This window comes from Alexandromys fortis, unplaced genomic scaffold (genome assembly GCF_014885135.2).
Source record: "Alexandromys fortis isolate MF-2015 unplaced genomic scaffold, M_Fortis_MF-2015_v1.1 scaffold_64, whole genome shotgun sequence".
In the NCBI taxonomy this organism is placed as follows: domain Eukaryota; kingdom Metazoa; phylum Chordata; class Mammalia; order Rodentia; family Cricetidae; genus Alexandromys; species Alexandromys fortis.
In genome coordinates this window covers 7389391-7411447 of record NW_026067976.1, presented here as the reverse complement: position 1 = coordinate 7411447, position 22057 = coordinate 7389391, and the positions used below count along the sequence as shown (strand labels likewise).

General features: G+C 40.5%; 1 protein-coding gene across 5 annotated transcripts in view; it reads right to left on the bottom strand.

Annotated features, from left to right (window-relative positions):
- Positions 1–547: 547 nt before the first annotated feature.
- Nfib (nuclear factor I B) overlaps positions 548–22057 on the bottom strand; it is a 216068-nt gene continuing 194558 nt past the window's right edge. For 3 of the 5 annotated variants that reach the window (XM_050157458.1, XM_050157459.1, XM_050157460.1), the window contains one exon: positions 548–7079. In XM_050157458.1, the coding sequence (XP_050013415.1) occupies positions 7062–7079 (18 nt within the window). In that variant the 3' untranslated portion in view covers positions 548–7061. Of the gene's footprint in view, positions 7080–21074; positions 21164–22057 lie in introns of all 5 variants that reach the window. The other 2 variants (XM_050157456.1, XM_050157457.1) reach the window with 1 other exon arrangement.

The following is a 22057-nucleotide window of genomic DNA, read 5'->3' as shown; positions in this document are numbered from 1 at the left end:
ACTGCATTCGGTGAAGATGGATTTCTACTCAGTCCTCGGGTCCCACTCCGAAAAAGAGCATCAGCCCTACTGACGTTCTGCTTGCTCTTTGAAACCTAAGATGTTGCCCCTTCTCAGATATTTGCAGAACAAAATTCTACAGTATTCATATAACCGCTAAACCCACAGCCATAGGGAGGGGCTAGGGTTTCCCTTCCCTTTTCAGGGCATGTGTGTCCTTGTGGTTTTATGTCCACGAGACCACAGTCTGGTCTCTGTGGTGCACACTTTCTTCAACTCACGGCTCGAAGGCTGTTCTCGGGCTGAAACTCTGTACCTGCGCTATTATTTTTATTGTCATTGTTAAAAGACCTTGTTGGGGGGACTATACAGATAAACGGTTCAGTATTGAACTGAAATATTAACCCTCCCAGCTGCTGGGAAATTAAACCGGTGTCGGCCAATGCCCGAATTTTAAGGTCAGTATCAATTTCCAAGATCCCACTCACCCAAGAGTGAGGCGGAAAGAGCATCAAGACATTGAGAAAAATAAAACACGAGGCCAGAGTCTGTAGCATAGCTCACTTTATTGTTTAAACAGTTTTTGCATAGGAAATATATCCGCTTCCAGTAATTGACTGCAGTATGAGCAGCTGCTAGCAGTATAGGCTGGATATAACAGTAACAATCACATTAAGTCAAGCTTGATTTACACCAGTTTAAAACTTGTGGCAATTGAGTTCATTTGCGACCCACAAAAAGTACACAAAGAACGTTATCCTCCAACTGGGCACAATAAAACCTTCACTAACATTCTGGCCCACTCCGAGGCCCATCCCAGAGGCCTGAACTCCAGAAATTAAGTAACTGTCATATAATACATCCCACTGCGAAAGGTTTGTTACATGGAGATTGTGCATGTGCCTTCCTTTTTTATTCAAAAATCGAATTAAAACACAAGGTTCTGTATTTATGGCCCGCGAGGACACAATGCCAAAAGTTTTAAAGTGGATCAACCCTGGTGTGTAGCTAGCAAGCAATAACTGACTACTGTCGCCTACAGTTGTACTAAATGTATCTAAAGAAACACACAGTCCTACGAAAGTTGTTCTCAGAGAAACATCGGGGGGGGGGGGGGGGCACCTCTTCCCAGGATACTCAAAGCTCTCTGTGATAGAAGCACAAGTTAACAGCCTGATGAAGACACGCTCTAAAGCAGCTCCGAGAAGCCTGTGCCTGGGAAACAGTTGCCCCTCACATTCCACAATGTTGTAGAGATTTTTTTTTTCCCAAGAAAATGTCATTTGAAACATATTTACAACTGAACTCAACAGAGACTGTGAAATTGAACAGGCACTGCTCACTTGTTTGAGTTTTTGGTAAACATTTTGCTGGTTTTTTTGTTTTTTGTTTTTTTTTTTTGTTTTTTTTTTTGTTTCTTTCTCATTTTGCATCAACTTTGATCAGTCCATGCAACTTCAATGCCCTCGATGAAGAATGCATAATAAGCCATACTTCTTTTTTTTTTCTTTAAAGAAAAAAAGACTTCCTTCTGCATAAAGAGATATATTTGCCACATCAGTCCCTGTAGCACACTTTTCAAAACCATTCTGTCAAAAATACAGTAATACAAGACTGGCTTTAGTGTCACTAGCTTCCACTGCTGGTCATGTATTTAGGCCACCTTTTGTTACTGGTACTGTATCATGCAATAAACGTTATCAAAGGCTTAATCTAGGGTCCCCGTAGGCTAGTGCCACTGAAGCGCTTTTCACAATCTCAACATACATTTGAATTGCAACACACAGATATTTCTAAAGAGTATTAACTACTGAACCCTTTTATCTTTTTTTTTTTAAAAAAAAAAACTACTTACAACCATTGAAGAAAAATTGCAACAAAAAAATGTAAAAATTGACCGTCTCCAACTTGTCCCCTTTACTATTAACAATGTGACCAACAGATCTGTGGCACCACACAGTACAGAGTTGTCATGGCAATGAGTTTGGCTGATGCAAAGGTCATTGTGCAGGGTCAAAGGGCAAAATCAGTGGTCCATGTTATTCCCCCAGTGCAGGGATCCACTCCACCCACACAATTTTAAGGAATTAGAAAAAAAAAAACAACAGGGCAACTACCAGAAAGTGCAAAATATGAAGAAGGCGGCTTCCAGCTCCTTCAGCATGTAAAAACATTCAATTTTGAGTTTTTACTATTGAACTTGAAGAGCCTGCACATTAAAAAACAATTTTTTTTTAAATATAGAAACTCCAATTCTTTAAAGTCCAGGAAGCATGCAGCTGGTTAATGTTAACCGAAGACCTTGGCAGGAGCATGTAAACTATACTGAGTGTCATGCGTGGGGCCTATCTGCCGGCAAGACTGTCGGCTTGTTACATGGAGAGTGAATACTGTCCGCTGATTGGGTAACTTTCTGCAGCCTTCATTGTTTCACACAGTCACAGAATCTGCATCTAGGTAGAGAGCATGCCCTGCTTTGCGGCTGAGATGTTCCCGCGCAATCTCTTCCGTTGAGTCCTTACGAAGCTACAAGTGACAAATCCAAGATTCTGCTCCCTGAGGACACATTATGTGAGACATAGCACTAGGGTTTTTTTTTTGTTTTTGTTTTTTTGCTTTTTTTTTTTTTTTGTTTCTGCCTATCCTGAATGCTCTGTGAAACTTAACCTTAAATACCATCATGGAATAATCACACAAAAAAAAGTTTGCTAAAGGCCTTATATACTAACAAAGGAGCGCGGTGCTTCCGACATTCTGAAATGCTCTGAAAACCAACTTTTCCAATACTAAATACAACAAAATAACCTTCATAAAATATAACTTTTCTCCATTTACACTTTTCTTTTAAAAGGATTAGTGTCCTATGCTTTTCAAGCACAGGAATCTGTGAAACATTTCCTAACATGGACAGATTTTTTTTTTTAATACATAACTTAAGAGCCTGGAGAGTTTTAACTCAAGTCCAGTCTCTAAACAAGGAATATTCTTGCTTACTTTAAAAATGGAAACAACACACAGTTCCATTATAATTGTTAAAAAGTTAGCTTTACAAACATGGGAATTTTAATTTAAAAAAAAATTCTTAACAAAACTATACAGTGTACAAATTACTGTCTACAAGGTAGGCGGTTCGTTACGAAGACCTCGCTCTTCTCGCCGCTCACAGCGTCACAGATTCAGTCACGTCCTTGTTAGTGGAGCTGCCCACCCGAACATTACCCGATAACTATATTGCTATAATTAAGGTTTTGCCATGTCTTTATGTACAGTCTCCTTCACTGCCTCTCAGGTTTTTTTCCTTAGGCAAGCCTTGACTGCTCACGTCACTCTGGGGAAACACACTTCAGAGGCACTGTGAGTGGTGGGCTGCAAAGCGAAGGACAAAGGCTGGAGACACCACCCCCTACAGATGCCCTTGGGTGACCTTCACCATCCTGAAGCTCTGCAGTCTGGGTAAGGAAGGGGCGTGCAAGACCTGCAAAAATGGGGCCCTTCGTCAGAATATACTTCCTGGGTTTTTTCTAAAAAAAAAAAAAAAAAAAAATAGGAGGCTAAAAGTGGACTTGAGATTATCTATAGTAGTGCTTTTTAATAAGTTTATCTCAAAAGGAAAAAGAAGAAAAATTATTTAGGAAAAGAAGGAACACTTGCTCTAGGCCTCTGTACCCAAGAGGCAGGCAGGGATGCCACAGTGTGCCATGTCGTTTAGCAAGAATTGTTCAATCACTGGCCACGGGAAGAGGAGTCTGCCTGGAAAGAATACTGTGTCCTGTAAGGTTGCGTTCTCCACCAAATAGGTCAGAAACACATAAAGAGCTTGGCTGGGAGGATTTGCTATCTGCAGAGCAAGTATCACAGAAGCAGTGGGGCTTCCTTGGCCCACTGTGCTATCCAGCATTTCGACATCAAACCGAATGGACTAGTCAGAGACAGTGCTCAGGCCTATGAGCACCGTTTTACAGTACTCGCTAGTAAATGATCTGCTATGCGTACAGTTGACAGTTTATTAGGCCATGGCATGGGGGCTGGGGGCAGGAGAGCCTCACGACAATCTACTGTGTATGTCACTAATTCTGAAAGATCTTTCTTGGAGTAATGGATACACTCAATAGGACCAGGTTGGGGAAGACAAAATACAATTGGCCTTCATTCACCTCCAGCCCTCAGGGGAAACTAACTCAAATACATATCTATTTGAAGTACCATCCCTTAAAAAGAAGCCCCTCCCATTGTTATCAAACAGGTTTAATTCATCCACAGGAAAATTAGTTGCTTAAAAGTCTATATTTCTCTCTGCTCCAGTTTTCAGTTTATAAGAGCAGGTAAAAGAAAAGGGTTTACTTGTTTTTGTTCTTTAAAAACTGAACTTTGATTTTAATCTATCAGTCCAAATACATTCAATAAGAGTCACCCTCTCTCTAGCCAACCTTCCGGATGTCAGAGAACAAACTCCCAAGTGCACTGCCATCCGCTCGAAGTCCTAAGTCACAGGAACATTCATCATCTCCTACCATTGATAAAATGACACGGGGCAGGGAAGGATGGGGGAGCCCTCCCTCCAGATGGGCGAGTGTGTTTGGTAGAAGGAAGCTTATTCCCGTGTTAAACTCAGAGGTGTGAAACAGCCAACATCTGCTACGTGGGCACTTCAAGAAACGTCTCTGCCAAATATGAGACAGGCTCACTTTCCACTGTGGATTCGGAACTTTCAGGAAAAACTATCCACCACAACTAAAACAAGACAGGGCAGTTCGACGTCTGCCCCTAGGAGGCTTCACTGTGCTTGCTTTTTCTTCCCATTTTCTTAGCTTGAAAATCAGAAATGAGTTCAGCTTGCACCCCAGGTGGGAACGCGGTGGGGGGGGGGGACCTGTGTAAGCTGAAGTTTGTCACAGTAGGCAGAACAGTTGCTTTGCAGCCCAGGCCCATCTCAGGGTGTCCTGCTTCACAGCCACACTGTAAAGTGTTAAAAATCCTCCCACCCACCCCCCCAGAATATATATATATATGTATATTAAAAAAAATCCCCTTTCCATCTCTCAGTACACAAAAGGACCTCATCACACTGCAAAAATAGCAGTACCCACTTTGGTCAATTAAAACAAACAAACAAATAAACAAACAAACAAAAAAAGCGTACATTATTTCTTCTCAAATCTGTGTACTTACCTATAATAACCAATACAGCTAAAAGCACTACCTACATAGGCAAAACTTGGTATTGCATAATTCGTATAAATTTGAAACCCCTCCCCCCAAATATTAATTGGAAGATGAAAAACATGAAAGGTTAATAGAAAAAACACCAAAATACTGAAAATATTGCTGGTCGATTACAACTTTGAAGCGGCAACTATACACAGCCATGATATGCTTTTATAAACGTGAGATAAAGGTGTAACTGTCTAAAAAATCCATGATGTCACACATTGTTCTTCGTCTGGAGTACAAAATATTTCATCATAAAAATGGTAAAGATTTAAAACGATAATAAATGCAGCAAAACAAGTGTAGTGATGTCACTTTTGTGGTTTTTTTTTGTCTTTTGTTTTTTTTTTAAATTTCAAGGCAAGGCACGTAATGTGGACATTATATCTTCGTGCAAATTAGGATTACTGGAAAGAGTACTTTTAATTAAAATTTCAAGAGACATAGAGGCAACATGTGTCTGCCCATGCACACTATGGATCTGTCAATATGAGAGATGGGTTGAACAAGGCTAATGTCTGAAAGCACCATGCACGTTGCCAGCACCCCGATGGCACTTCTCTGAAGAGCGTGTTTCCCTCCCCTATGCCCTGGCGTTCGTTCCCAGCCTGGACGCTGGGAGCTTTACCCTGGTGACATGGATTTACCTGCCTCTTTGTCTCTACGATGCAGATTTTATAGAACCGTTTGTACACCCTATGGGTTCTTGATGCAACCAGTAATTTTAAATAAATAATTCGACCTCTGAGGAGGCTGCAGCTAAGCCAACCTAAGTGCTGTGTTTTCATTCATTTTTTTTTTCCATTCAAGCACATGATTTGTCTTGATTTAATGCCTTTTTTTTTTTTTAAAATGCCCTCAAAAACTGAGGGGAAAATAAATTCGCTCAAAATTATTTTAAATTCTTTTTAATCCCCTCAATTTAGAGTCCAAGGGCTGAAGGACTTATAATCACAATTCCCCTTTAGATATAAATTTATAAATTGCACTTGCCTCTGTTAAGTGTTTCTTTTGTGGGGAAAATATTATATTAATTTTTACTGTTGCATGCAGAGGTAACACTTTACCCACACAGAGGCATTTCTTCCATAGAGCCTTTGAGTTCAAACCGTTTTTTTTTTCTTATTTTTCATTTTTTTTATCCTTTTTTAAGATTTCAAACTGGGTTACACACTGGAAAAGGCTGGGTTAAGGGCCAAAATTTAATAAATCTGTACGGATAACTAAAGGCTACAGAGATTTTATATATATATATATATATATATATATTTTTAACTTTTAGAAATCAGAGTGCTTATAAAATGGCTGGCTCATGGCTCTGTCCCCAGCACCTCTGATGCCGCCTCCTAGCCTTGGTGGGATAACCAGGAATAGTGACTCCATGCGTAAACAACAAGAATACTAACCAAGAAAACTAGCTTATCATGCAAATATTAAGGCATCTAGAAAGTCAGTTAAAATATATTGTCATAGAGACAGAACATCTATTTCCCAGCGGACTTCATGAACAAAGGCTACGTTGCGGGGGGCTGCAGTTTAGCATCGTGAGATATCATCGACCCTTCGTGTCGGTAGAGCGTCAACCTTAAGGGAACTAGTGATTGTAAGTGCTGTCATGCTTCCTCACATCTTCTTCCTCAGCTCCGCTCCTTCCTCCCTTTCTTCCAGTCTTCTTCTTTTCCTTTGCTTTGAGTGTTTTTTTCCCCTAATTTTCTTAGACTATTGTTGCGTTTCCTTCCCCTCAGTTGCTTGTCTCCGCTTGAAGGAAAGGTTCTCCAATTATGTTCAAACCATAATTTTGGACATTTGCCGGTAAGATGGGTGTCCTATTTGACACCTGGAAAGGAACCAAGCTAGCCCAGGTACCAGGACTGTTGAGAGGAGAAGGGTGGGATGGAGGGAAGGAAAAAAAAAAGAGAGAAACACGATGTTAAAATCGCCAGTCATATTAGAAGTATAAAATCTAAATGCATCAAATTACAACTATCATATTTTAATTTTTTAAATTAAAATTGTAATAAAGCTTAAAATTTAAGAGCATGCATTAACTATGCTAAATTACACATTTTGTACATATATACATTACAGGCAATAACTTCTATTTTACACACATCATACAAATATATAATCTCTACGATCTCTTGCTTTCATGAAAAGACCTAAGACGCAGAAAAACATGAAATAGGATACATTCACAACTGCTGAACTCTATCTGATTAAGGATATTCTTTTTCATATATCCAACCCACTTCAATGTAATAAGTGGAGAATGATTTTTATTGTTCAAACGAAGAAAAAGAAAAGCAGAAATTCCTGGCGATACCAGACTATTGTAGTTTGCTAGACATATTAATTGTGTTTAACCTTTAATTCATAAGACACTCTGGGTAAGACGGGTTTATCTGCCTACTAGGTTACATAAATTTAAAAATGGAATGAAATACATATCCTTTTCTCTCATAAGAAAATAATACATTTTCAGACAGGTCCACATATATTATGCAATTTAAAACACCTAATTATCATACATAACTGAAGAGTTTCAGACAACCAAGCGATGTCTATCCCGAATGCACAGTTCGTTGCCTTCTATGCAGAAGCCCGTGTGGAGGGTGCAGCGCAGGGGGCTGCTGGGCTCTCTGGTGTGTTTCTGCTCCCCTCTATAATTTCTTCTAGATAGAACCAAAGCTTTCCTTTCCATTCATTTTTCCTCACATTGGTTGGCAACAGAGGCCTGAGCATTGCCTGACATCACCACCAGGAATGGCGGCACATTTGTGATAGCACATTTGAGGACCGAAAGAGAAGGGGAGTGGCCTGTGCCAGCCTTCCTGTCTCTCACCAGTCAGCTGTGCAACAGCCTATTCTGGCCTTGGGATTTACAAACAAGTTTGAGGAAAATTTCTCTAGTTGCTCCTGGCATAATTTCTCATAAAGGTTTCATATGGAGAAAAGGAATGCCAGACAGCCCCACAAAGCACCCGACTCCGGACATTCTGGGGTATACCCAACCTACTGCATTATTTGTATTGATACTCAACTTGGAGGTAACATCAGCCACACAGCAGCTGCCACTGCTGGACCAATGAAAGATCACACAGACAATTCTGCCCCCAGTTTAGCGATGTCTGGCATGGCCTACTCTTCATGTTTTAAATTTTCTTTAGCATCCTCTACTGTTAGAACCAATAGGTGAGATGGGGTTACCTACTGTAGTTAACGATCTAGACATGCCTATCCGTTTGACTCGCAAAGGCATAAAAAACATGACAATTAACAAACATAAACCATTTAAAATTAAAAAGACAGATATATAACCTTTTTTTTTTTACTCTGAAGACACCTCAGTATAAAACACGGCTTATTTCTACCTGTCTAGGAATATATTGCCCCGCAATGTGTCAAAAGAAAAGAAACCAGTGACCTTTTTCTCAAGGGTTTTATGATTAAGTAACCAGGTCAACAGCAGCAAATCTTGACTTCTACGTTGCTCATCATTTAGTACGGTGCTTCGCATATGACAGGCGTGTTACAAAATTTGAGACAAATAAATCAATGGCCTGAACTCATACCCAACTAATTTTAAGAGATGCTGACCTTGATTACCTGTATTTATAAGCACACTGTCATCTGAGTACCTCTGCATTTAAAACCAAGACGCTCCGTACCAAGTTTATGCAGAAAAAAAAATAACACACCAACCTACATATCTTCCTGAGATGATGAATTACCCCAACTCTAAAGACTATATATTTTTACTGAAATCTTTTCTGAGAGACCTGACTGTTTTTCACATATTTTCTCTCTTCCTACACACATCTTCAGAATTATTTTTGTAGTCTGTAGCATTGACTGGAACAATGTTACATAATGTGCCAAGAAACTTATTTGCACCTCAACTGTGCCTCACTGCACTCTGCACAGAGTTCTGTTACGGCACTTATTACATCACCAGAGAACCAGCTGCTCTCCGCAGTTATCTTACTGACGGAAAGGTGAACACCACAGGGGAAGAAATGGCCCAGTCTTATCTCTCCTTATAGAGTCTGGCCTTAAGTGAGACTGTTTCTTACCAATAAGGCAAATGACAAAATAGCCATCTATAATTTTTAACCTAAAGTAAGCAGCGTGGGCCAAAAGCAAACGTCTAGCTCAACAGATAACCTTGGCAATAAAATACAGCATCAACAACAAGGCACCTTGTGAAATCAACAAGAATCCCCGAATAGATGAGCTCCACAGAGTCATCTAGAGATTGTATGCTTTGGAGAGACTGTCTTATGGACTGAAAAATAAGTGTGGCACCTATACCAAATACCTGGAGAAAAGATAAGAATCCAGATCAAACGGCTGTTCATCACAGACAGAGGATTCATGCTGTATAATGTGCAACAAATTTTATTTAAATGCTTAGCTAATCTTTTTGAATCTCCTGGCCAACATGACGGCCATACCAACACTGCAGAGTGTAGTATATTTGTTGATACTGTTTATGAATCTTTAGGGGAAAGTAAATCTCAAACAGGAACACTATGTAGACCCCATAAATTGGTTTTACAAGCCTCTTATCACCAATCCATAGGTCAAGTTCAAAACCATAAGGACATTCTTTAGAGACCTAACAGCAGTTCCCATAGGGGGAACAATCCTGATAAAATAACTCAATGCCTATAGAATAAGGTTAAATGTTAAACCAAACTAGTTCATTTAATTAAAAAAAATCACCTAAATTTTCATAGTTCTTCACTGAGAATGCATAAGCATAATGCATACTGTGGCTCCCATGTGGGCGCCAATATCCATACCCACACGTTTACATAGGCAGATTGGGTACATATAAAATAAGTCTTAGTTTTCATTCCTGGGGGAGTTAAAATTATATGAATTATTTTATGTTCAATTAAAAAATCTATACGTTGACTACTAAGAGTTTCACTATATAGCTGAAAGGATTTCCAAAACATTCAAAGCCAACCATGTGTAGCTTCAAGCTTGCATTCACTTCGTTATCATTAGATTTTGCAATGTCAAGTCACCTTTAGATAAACTAAAGATGAATTCGACTGAAACCTGATAACATATATTTAGGAAACATTTGCTGCCCATAACCCCTGGAAACAAAAGCAGTAAGAAAAGGATATAAGTATGAAGAATAAGCGTCAAAGAGGCCGAAAGATTTCAGCAGCGTCATGAAACAAAACACAATTCATCTTGATGGCAGGCATGATGAGATAGATCATACATAAAAGACATGCCAGCGAAACTAAAATTTGAGAAACAAGTATCTCGGATATCTTGGAAAATATATTTATCTTACTGTGACCATCTGTGTAAACTGACTCTCACCAACAGGGAAGCCATAAGCCAATTCCTTTGACTTTGGAGATAGTCAAGGAGTGATGGTCCTGATTCATTTTATACTGGAGTCTCTCGTCTTTGTTGAAGAAGCTCAACAAATCATTTAACAAACTGCCTCAGTGTAATGGGAAGACTTGGCAATTGAATTAGAAATGACCCGGAGTTCCGAATGACTCAATTCGTAGATTTAGCACAAAAGGAGACATTTCTAGATAGACATACTGGTGAACAGAAGGTGCCATGTCTGATGATTTAGTTCTTGAGATGGTCACTATTATCTCCTCTCATGAGTGAAGGAATGAAGACCAATCTCTCCCACATAGTCCTCAGACATAAACAATTCTGTGTCCCATGGCCATTTCACTATGATAATTTGCCTTCCTATGAAGAGACATGTTGGTCTAACCTTGGCAAGAACTTCTAGAACAGAATTTTCTTAAGGCAAATGGATTTGCTTTAGGAGACAATGAATTTGCCATTCGGTACAGAAACTATGTCATAACCTCATCAATGTTGACAAAGGGACTTGTGCACTGAGTGAGCAACAACCTCAAGTTGTCTAGGCCTGTCTTCTCAGGAAGCAAAAATAGCTCCCAGGTAACATTATAGTGAAAGCTAAGGGGGAAATGTGGCTTGAAACTCTCAAAAAACTTGAGAAAAGCAAGAGTTTGGTAGATGGTACCTTTAAAACTTATAGTTCTTAAATCTGGATAAACTATAGCTGTTCCACTAAAGGAGTAAACAGATTATTTATCTTTCAATGAAAGAGAAAAAATTGCAGTGGATGCCAAAGCAATATCTGATGGTCATTAAAAAAAATTTCATCATGTGACTGTGCCTTAAAGGCCCAAAGTGATTGGTTCTTTGGCTTTTAACACAGTAACCAACCAGAACTACAGGGTGTCAAATAAACATGCATCCAAAGTAAAAAGCTTCACCTGTTAGTCTTAGATCACTAAAATAGCAAGAGCTGTTTGAGGAATGCCTCAATCCATGTACTACTAATCGATGCTCATTCCATTCTTAGGCATCCAAACTGCGTTAGGTCATATCACGTCAGCGTTCTAATTATACTAATACTTTCCAGGGGGAGTCATAAGATTGGCCATTTAGGTTTACATACTACATTCACTTCAAAGATTGTAGATACTCTTTTAAGAAACTTGAGAACTTGAGAAATACTAAGCAATAGAGCACAAAGATTAGGCAGATTTATACGAAGTCCAACCATACCAGTGGCCATTTTGTTAATAGTGATAAAACACACAATGGTACAGGAAGCATGACGACCATATAAAATGACAATTTAGAAAAATTTACCTCCAATTTCTTTTCACCAATTTCAGGTATCACTTATTATTCTTTAAGCTAAACAATAATTTTATTAACAAATTACTAACATGCTGGTTTTAGTGTTTCTTCTAAAACAAACAGCAAAGTACTTCCTCTACTAAAGTGAAAGCATGTCTGAAAACTTTAGACTGTCTACATATACTATGTTGTCTAGATAGATACACCACACTGTGTAGATATACCATATTGTCTAGATACACCACACACATACATGTACACACATGTAGATACACCATACTGTCTAGATACACCACACTATCTAGATGCACCACACTGTGTAGCTATACCTACTGTCTAGATACACCATACTGTGTAGATATACTGTCTAGATACACCATACTGTGTAGATAAACCACACTGTCTACATATACCATACTGTCTAGATATACCACACACATGCATCTACACATATGTGTAGATACACCATACTGTCTAGATATACCATACTGTCTAGATACACCATACACATGCATCTACACACATGTATCTAGACACCATACTGTCTAGATACACCATACTGTCTAGATACACCACACTGTATAGATATACATACTGTCTAGATACACCATACTGTCTAGATACACCACACTATATAGATATGCATACTGTCTAGATACACCACACTATATAGATATACATACTGTCTAGATATACCACACTATATAGATATACATACTGTCTAGATACACCACACTATGTAGATATACATACTGTCTAGATACACCACACTGTGTAGATATACATACTGTGCAGATATACCATACTGTCTAGATATACCATGTTGCATCTCAACTAGCTGCTTGCTTCCTTAAATCTCAAAGGCTATGAATCTCACTGTCTTATGAAAAACAATTCACTCACATTACTAGCAGGAATAAATGAACAGGCTTCAAGCTGAATGTATTAATATCTTAGAAGAAAGAACGTGGCATCTAATCAATAGCACTTAGATGGCAGAAGTCATTTGCCAGACACTGGTCTACGTGACTGACCTACCTTAACGTTGTTGGTCCTAACAGCGAACATTCATGCCTAATTTATGGACGAGGAGACAGAAGCCTGAACTGTACCCAACTGTGTAGAGTCATGGGACTGCATAAACGTGGATTCTAACCACAGTCCTGGAGGCCCAGAGTACCACATTCTCACAGTTTCCCTCAGCGCTCCATGGAAAACATGACCATTTGTTGTCGCTATATTTCTACCGCATGTGAATCACAGAAGATACGCAACGGCTTACGGCCGACGCACAGATGCACTAGAACACCTGAACGAGAATAATCATTCCTGAGCCCAACTTCCTCATGAGTGACTGGAACTTATTTATCCAATGCTAGTTGCTTCTCAGCCCCATTTTAAATGAGGCCAGACGGAAAGGGAAATAAACAACATGCTCTATACAGGTCCCGGGTTTCTTTGATTTATTTTCCCCATGTTTCATGGTCATTATCGCCATCTGAACAATCTTATTTGCATGCACGATGATTTCTAATGATTATCACTATTTGCAATAGTCTGCGTCAGAAAGCTCCCTGGCTAGCCCTTACCTGCTCGGCAAAGGCCCCCTGTGGGCTCTCTGGGAAACACCAACTATCACAAACTGCAGGTGGCTCCTGGAATGTTTCTAATGGCAAGCAATAGCACTTCACGGTAATGAAAGAGAAATGTATTTATTTCTTAACTAAGTAGGTAAATAGCCTTCGTTATTGTTAATCCTTGGGGAGCCACACTCTTGAAAATCACATCAACTGGGAGGCTGTCAAATCTCGCTGGTTTGTATTCAATTGTTTCCATGACTTTGCTTGTGGGGTATGCCAGAGTGAGGGTTCACTCTAGCAAGCAAAAGTGAGAGCATTTTCCACGCTAGAACGCGGCACAAGCCAGTGAAGGACTTAATCTAATGAGGAACGCAGGCAATAGTGACTTCACACGGGAACACTGCAGCTGCAGAGGGAACAGGGTCATCACGACACTTAGCTCTTCTCTCATAAGAGCGACTAAAAAAAAAAAAAAAATCCGAGAAAGCCCTTCAACAAGGGAACTGATATACTGAAAAGTCACAAAAACTTACTTGCTGATATTTAAATGTAAACAGGATTTAAAAGAAAATTCTCCCCCTCAATCGGCCAAATTAGACAAATTTTAAAAAGCACCTTGATTCGATCTTGCTCATATTTTAGATCTAAACAAATGTATGATCGAAAATTAGGAAGACGATTAATTACAGATTTACTACAGGACACATATGCACACATATGTCAACTGATGAAGCTGTGGGAGGTTTTTGCCAATTAAAGATATATGGAACTGTAGGCTAACTGTGGTCTTTTTCCACCCGCCGCTAGACCATGCGCAGGGAGGCCCACGTGTTGCTTTCCGGCCTTTCTCTAGTCTGTATTCCTCTCCACCCCTGGGCTCCTTTCAGTGCTATTGTTACAAGGGTTACGGCTCCCCTCATTTGCATAAGTGATTCTTCAACTGCAGACACTTCCCTACAAAACTGGCCCTCCAGAAGAGCGCCTTTCACAGCGCAGACCACCAAAGGCAGACTACATGAAAGAGAAATGTGAGTTTTGTACAAAAGCCAGGAGCTTCTCTCACAAAGGATTTTTATTTAAAAGCAAGATCCAGTATTACTTATACGGTTTTGCCGCTAAAGGAGAGGACCTGCTTCTGCGAGTATAGGAAGAGGCGGATGAAACGAAGTTCAGCGTTGAACGTGGGATGCCCGCTCCTTCATCGGGCAGGGAACGGAAGCAAAGTGAAGCAGGGAGAAAAACTCACTTTCCAGTTTCTGCCACGTGACCCGTGCATTGTTAGTCACTGTGTGGAAATGCAATGGGCTCTGCCTTTTCTACTAGAGCTTCTCATTTCCCATAAAATAGATTTCGTTCCAGGCTCTGTTGTGTAAATATGACCCAAGTCACAACACACCTCGTCCTAGCTCTGAGACCACAGCAGTAAAGAAACGGTGTGTGGGCCCACGGAGGCGACTTCCTCAGCTGAGAACGTACGTGTTTACCCCGTGCTTTGCATAAACCATCTTCAAACAGGGTCAGCGTTAAGCACACTTCCTTTGGCTGCAAAGGGTTAATCAGTAAAATTTGCGTTTGAGAGTGTTCTGAATCCTGCTCCTCCCTCTCCGGCTCTGCTGCCAAAAACCATCTGACAGGAAACGGAAGATTAAGTTTGTCCTACCTAGGCGAACAAAGAGTGCTCTGAACAGGGCCACTGCTTTACTGCAGAGGGGGAACTTTTCTAATCCCGCTGGAATCTGCAGTGCAGCTCGGAAAACACCAAGGAGAAAGTTGTTCTCTCTCCTTTAACATCTTGTCCCTGGATCATCTCGTTTTGGTCACACTGTCCATCCAGAAAGGTTAACCAAAAAGCTCCAGACATAATCACGTGGAAAATGGACATTATTGATTCCTATGGCCCATTGTTCCCCCATCCTAAGTCCCTGAAGTTCAAGTTCAATCTGGAATTACATCATGTCTGGTTTCTCCTGGTTACCAGACGGCTTGAGACGTGACCACAGCTACAGAAAAAACAAACAGCCTTCTTCACGCTTCGGCTCCCCTATCGATTCAAACGTAAACTTTTTTTCTTTCTCTCAAGTATGGAGCTTCAAGTATGGAGCATGGCTAATTTAGAGATTAAGTTCCAAATTAGATTATCTAATGGCATCTTAATGGATTGCTGACCCATTTCCTGTGGGATGGCAGCACGCAAGTCTGGCTGGAATACAATTAATTTCTTAGGAAGTGTTCTCAAGAGTTTGTCTAGATAAAAAGGAAATGTCCAGTTCGACAAATCTTTCTTTATAAATGGACAAAACTAGGTGAAAACTACAAGTCCCGACACAGCTCTTAAAAGCCGGATCAGAGACATCGTGTGTTTATAGAAAACCATGTCAGATCAGTCTTTTTTAAAAAAAATGCTAACGCCTTTAGCTTTCCTAACAGGTGCAAGCAATATTAATGAGAACGAAAAGTCTCTGCTTTCAAGAGACTGATAAATGCAAAGAAGAGTGACGGCTAGCTGTCCTGTTACCAGACACTGGTCATGTGTAACCTTTGTGATTCTCTGCCTGGAACCTCTAGGCTTCTCCTGAGCATCTCTCTTATCAGCGTTTCTATTAGAGTCCCAGAGTGGTGCTAGGGACCCAGTGATGCTGTAAACAATTTTAACAGTCTGAACACACTCTAGAGCTGACAGCTGAAAGGGAGATTCAGCGATGGGAATCCAGCCTCACCCCCCCCCCCCCAGGAACCGCAGGAACAACCCCGCTGCCAGACTGCAGTTCTGTGTGGAGATAAGAAGCCCTGAGCAGGAAACGCTAACCTGGGGGATGTGCAGGAATTGCCCAAGAAGGATATTAAAAGTTAACTGAATTCTACATGAGGACAGGAGTGCACACATGCCTTTAACACATGCATGCCACATAGCTGTATACATAAACACACGTGGGAATACATACAGTGTGCAACCTATTAAAATTATTGAGTTTTGATCTTGTAGTCTTTTGATAGAGAGGACACATCTTATAAAGGAAACTGTATGGACAGTGGAGGGGAATTGAGAAACGGCTTTCACAGTGACTACTGAGGACGAACTACTCACTGTTGCCCCTGCATTTTGCCCTCTTTCTCCTGACCAGCCAGATCCAAATAACCTTTCCTGGCTGCTAAACTTCTCTTGGGAAATCAAGCAACTCTCTGGAATTGCAGTAATAAACGACAATTTCTTACAAAAACATGTGTAAAGTAATGACAGGCTGAAGTAGTCAACTCACAGAAAGGAACCGGGAACACTTCTGCCACGGAAAATCGCGGATCAACCTCTCTGGTGCCCTTCCATTATGGCATACGCAGAAACAAGAAAAAGCCTTCCAATTATTTCAGTAAAATCTTCATTTATTCATTATTTCAGGGGCTGAGCAAATGGTTTGTGTAAACATATCCTTCAGTAACACGCGCATGTTTATTTTAGCCATCTGAAGGCTTCTTCTATGTTTATATACGCCATCAGACACACACAACCACTCTCTTGTGGCTTCGCGTCTTCTCAAAGGGGCGAAGGGGGAGAAAGGAGAACGGAACAATAAATCCAGTTTCTCTCTGCAAAAAGCACCCATCCAATGTTTTAAAATAACTCATGTTTATATTACTCCTAGATTGCCCTTCAGCTTTCTTTTTTGTTCAATTACGCTGCTCTTTCATATCGGGAAGAGCAAGCAAGAGTCTGGCTCGGGTCTTAAGAAAGCAAGCTAGTTAGCAAGTAACTGTTGTACGTGTTTAATACCCACACAACTCACTTGTGCAAAAAACAACAGAATGTAAACAACAGAACATATGCATGGAGGAGGACAAAGAACAAACACAGCAGTACCCAGCTTGAGCTGGTCCTCTCCTAACATCCTCCTAGAAGGAGACTCTACCCTGACTGAAGAGGAAACAAGGCCTTCAGTATTTTACTCTGCATCAACTCCAGCAACCAACCATTTACTTAGGCAGGAAATTTCATTTTCTCTAGATTTGAGTAAGGACCTAGCTTGTCAATTTACACACATGCGACACACTTGCACACGCACATACACACACGCACATACACACACGCCCACACCCTTCACAAAAAGCTACGGTCAAAGCAAAGAAACCCCTTCAGGACTGTAACCTGGAAGGTCTGTGAAACCCTGCCTCACAGCTTTGGCGCTTGATGGAGTTTCTGAGCTAGGGTGGGATGTGGCAAGTAGATCTCCAGCGTGAGTAGGATGAACACATCTGCCTCCCTGCCATTTCCAGACCCCCAGACAAGCTGTTTTTGACACGGAAGCATCTCTAGAGGGCAAATGGTTCAAGCAGGAAGGAAAGCTAGTGAGGACAAATCAGGAGGCAACATACACGATCCTAACAAAATAAAGCAAACCCAAAAACTGCCCTTCTATCTACAGGCTTCATGGATTGCCTTTGGGTATAAACTCATTTGTGCACGAGTGCACTCGCGCGCGCACACACACACACACACAAATCAAAGCAAAAGGCTATCAACTTGAAAGTGGGGGAGTATGGGAGAGACTGGAGGGTGGGTAGGTGGGAGGGGTTAGAGGGTGGATACCTAGGAGGGGCTGGAATGAGGGTTGCTGGGAGGGGCTGGAGGGTGGGTAGCTGGGAGGGGCTGGAGGGTGGGTAGCTGGGAGGGGCTGGAAAAAGGGTTGCTGGGAGGGGTGGAGGGTGGGTAGCTGGGAGGGGTGGAGGGTGGGTAGCTGGGAGGGGCTGGAGCGAGAAAAGAAAGGGGGAAAAGTGATCTAGTTCTATTTCAGCTAAAAACATTAAACAACAATAACCACAAAAAGAAAAACACCAAGCAATAGCCACGACAGGTATGACTCGTGGAGTGTTTTTTGGTTCTTTGTCTAACACATTAAACCTCAGTCATTCAAGTCTGTGACTGAACAAATCTATCTTTCCCTAATATTGTCAAGCTACTGAGCAGAAAAAGCTATGGCTTTCGCTGTCCTCATCCCTCTTAAAGTGACAGTGATACAGGCAGGATCTGTCTTTTCAATATTCTATCTAAAAATAAAATCCATGAAGTTTTTAAAACATAGGCTACCTTGCCTCCAACTCAGGAGCTTGTCTGCCCATCCTCCCCAGTGCTAGGGCTAAAGCCTTGCTCCACCATGTCCCACAGTTGTGTCCAGTTTTGAAAATGGAAGCAAAGTCAAGAGAGCTACTGTCTCACCTGAGCATGCTTATTCTGAATTGTGATGCGCAGATTCAAAGAACTGGGAGTGTGACTGTCCCAGTACATAGGGTGGCACCCCCACCCCGACTCAGCGAATCTGTGCAGAATGCATAGATACACCTCAAACACCAACGATGTACCCTCTTGAGTCATGACAACAAGAGCAGATGCAACCCAAGGCATACTTCAAGGCTTGATCATCACATAGCTATCCACCAATCCTAAGAAAGATTAGTATCCTCTGAGAAGGGGAAAAATGAAATCAATAAATTCAGGTGGTCTCCCCAGCCCAGATTCACTATGATCTTTAAGCTGCCTGTCCCGTCAGTTTGCTTTCTGTGAAAGGGAACTTCAGGATGAAAAACGCTGACAGTCACTGTGGTCATTCTTCCCATAGGTGTCCTTTTGGGACAAACCAAGTTCTTATTTTAATATTTCTCGGACCTTGTACAAAACGTAAGTTGCCAAAAATTTACATCTTTTTGGTTTTAATGTGCTTCAGAGATATTATCCTCTTCTAGAATAAGTAAATGCCCATCAGTAGTCTACTGATTAAGAAGTCGTGACAGCCAGAGACACATTTAGAAACATAAGACTCTTTCATCTAATCGGCTACCCTTGTGAACGTAGGCCATTCCGCTGATAGGCAAAGCATGGAGTATAGGATTGTTACTTAATAAACTAATGCAAACATCGTGTTATCAAGTCTAATTAAATTAACTTTAAATAGCTTACTAATTCAGACTCTTAAGCCACTTTCATTCAATTTAATTAAGCATGATTAATCATTGAGACTAGTTAAGTAAGCTACTTCCACCAAGTTGATCTTCCATTTGTAAGTATATATTATATAGTTTTTTTTTCTACTAATATAAACTTCTTGGGGAAGAACATCCCAATAGATTTCTTTTTAGAGATGATTATTCCCACCAATATTTAAACATGGGAAAAGTCATATTGTAATCACTTAATTGTTAAATTAATTAAATGTCACAGAATTTTTAAAAAACCGAATGCAAGGTTGGGGATGGCTGAGCAGTTATTGCTCTTGTTCAGGAGTAAGGTTCAATTCAAAGCACCCACCTGGTGGTGGCTCACAACCATCCTTGACTCCAGCTGCAGAAGGTCACATGGCTTCTTCCGATCCCACGGGCACCATATATGCACATGATGCACACATACACATGCAGGCAATTCACTCACATATAAAATGAATTAATCTAATTTTTTGTTTGTTTGTTTTTATTCTTTGAGACAAGGTTTCCTTGTGTAGTCCTGGCTGTCCTGAAACTAGCTATGTAGACCAGGCTGGGCTTGAACTCACAGAGATCCGCCTGCTTCTTTCTTTCTATTGCTGGGATCAAAGGCATGTGCCACCACTGCCTGACTGAATAAATCTAATTTTTTTTTTAAATTCAGAAAACAAAATCTAGGTAGTTTTTATGTGAGGAAATGAAGATGTTTGACTCCTTGAGCCCACAGCAGGTCCCATCACCCACTATGAAATCAAACACCCTTCTCATAACTAACAACTCAACACCTGACCTCACGCAGAAACTGCAAGGGAATGCTTACAATCCGTGCAACGGCAAAGACTGTGTTGGCTCTATTTTCAGGAAGCGCAAGGGATTTCATTACTCCCTTTTGTTCATCTTTATGTTTTAATATATATTACACCATAAATTATTTATTGGACACACACTGTTTTGAAAAGATAACAGCTACTTTATAATAGTTTTCCAAAACCAAAACATAAGATAATATCAAAACTATTTTCAAATAATTTTCTTAGCCAACCTAATAAAGTCAGTTACATCAGTCTGCAAACAGAAATTAAAACTACTTAAACAAAATTTCTTCCTTAACTACAGATTCGAAATATCTTCCCACTCCAAAATGGGCTTGCTCTGTGAACAACAGCGGAACAGACTGGCTTGAAACCTTTCTTCCCGTCTTTCCCGCTGAGAGAGGGATAAACACTCAACAGCTTAGAGTCAGCAGAGAGGAGAGAGTTGAGATGAGAAAACGCATATAATGTAAAGAACCAATGTTTCATCCTCAGGTAGCAGAAAATCTTGCCTGAAGCTATGAGTTCATTTCCAGGCCCTTAAATCTAAATGTCATAGCACACTCCTCCCGCTCCCACCAAAAAAAATGTTATAAACTGCCCCAAACATTTGACAGTGTTGAGAAATCCCAATGATCAGTTAACATATGCCACAGTCCCAGGTTAATCTGTTGATGCATCTAGACAGGAATTAAGGGGGGGGGGGAATAGGGGAATAGGGATGGTACAGCCAAACAACTAGACTTTTAACATATTTTCTGTACAACTAGTTACAAACAAACACTTTAGGTTATGTAAGTTTTAGGTGTAAGTGTAGGGTTGGAAATAATTAAAATGTTACCTTTGCCAAGTAATTCCCAATGTATCCTCACTGGTACTGGGGTATAAATGCCTGCCGTTTTGATTCATGGTCCAGTCACAAATCCTCAGCTGTCAATTGAAACCTAGCAGTCAGATATGGATCGAGCAGTACTACAGTTTTTAGTATTTAAATGAACACATGCAAACTAGTACTGAACATGGCATTACTCTGACTTTCCCAAGAGGCAACTTAAAGAAAACAGACAAACAAAATTAAAAAAAAAAAAAAATGAAAAAAAAGAAGAAAAAAAATCATACTATATAAAGCAAAATTTCCAGACTTTTCCTGAGAAAAAAAAAGTTATTGCAATATGCTTCTCTATTAATTAAAGCATACAGAGAAACAAGTGCTTAGAACATAACAATTAGCCAGTATTAGAGTATAAATTGAGCTGAAATAAAAGAAAACGTTAATAATGTTCAATAGAGAGATTATTTTTGAAAGGAAATCAAAATGCGGTTCTTTTTTCTATGCGACATACCAAATCATCTATGCAGAGTAGAATAATCAATATCTGTAAAGCATGCAGATTGCAAAACAGAAGACATGCAGTTTAGAGGAGAAAGGCCCCGCCCTGCATTGACCCTAACAGGTAGAGAGGCTGGGAGGCTTCCAGTTTCTCATGTTCCGAATTACATTTTACCTAAAGTGGCATTGTTCAGGAAGAGTCAAAAATGAGCTTGAGGTCTATGTAAAATTCAGAGGCGTGGCCCTGTAAATGTTTTCCCGCATGTGCAGAAGGGGGGGAATGCATTGGACAGGGCCTGAGACCAATTTTCCCTGGATCTGAGCAGCGGCTCTGCTCTCCTGAGCTCTTCCCAGGAACCCTAGCCGGCCCTATTTGGTTAACAGCTGCCCTACAGTGCTAGCAGATTTATTGAAAAGATATATTGCTTATTTTTATGCTTAAGAAAGTAAACTTATCTATCATGGCAGGGGCAGGGTTGGGGAATACTCTAGAA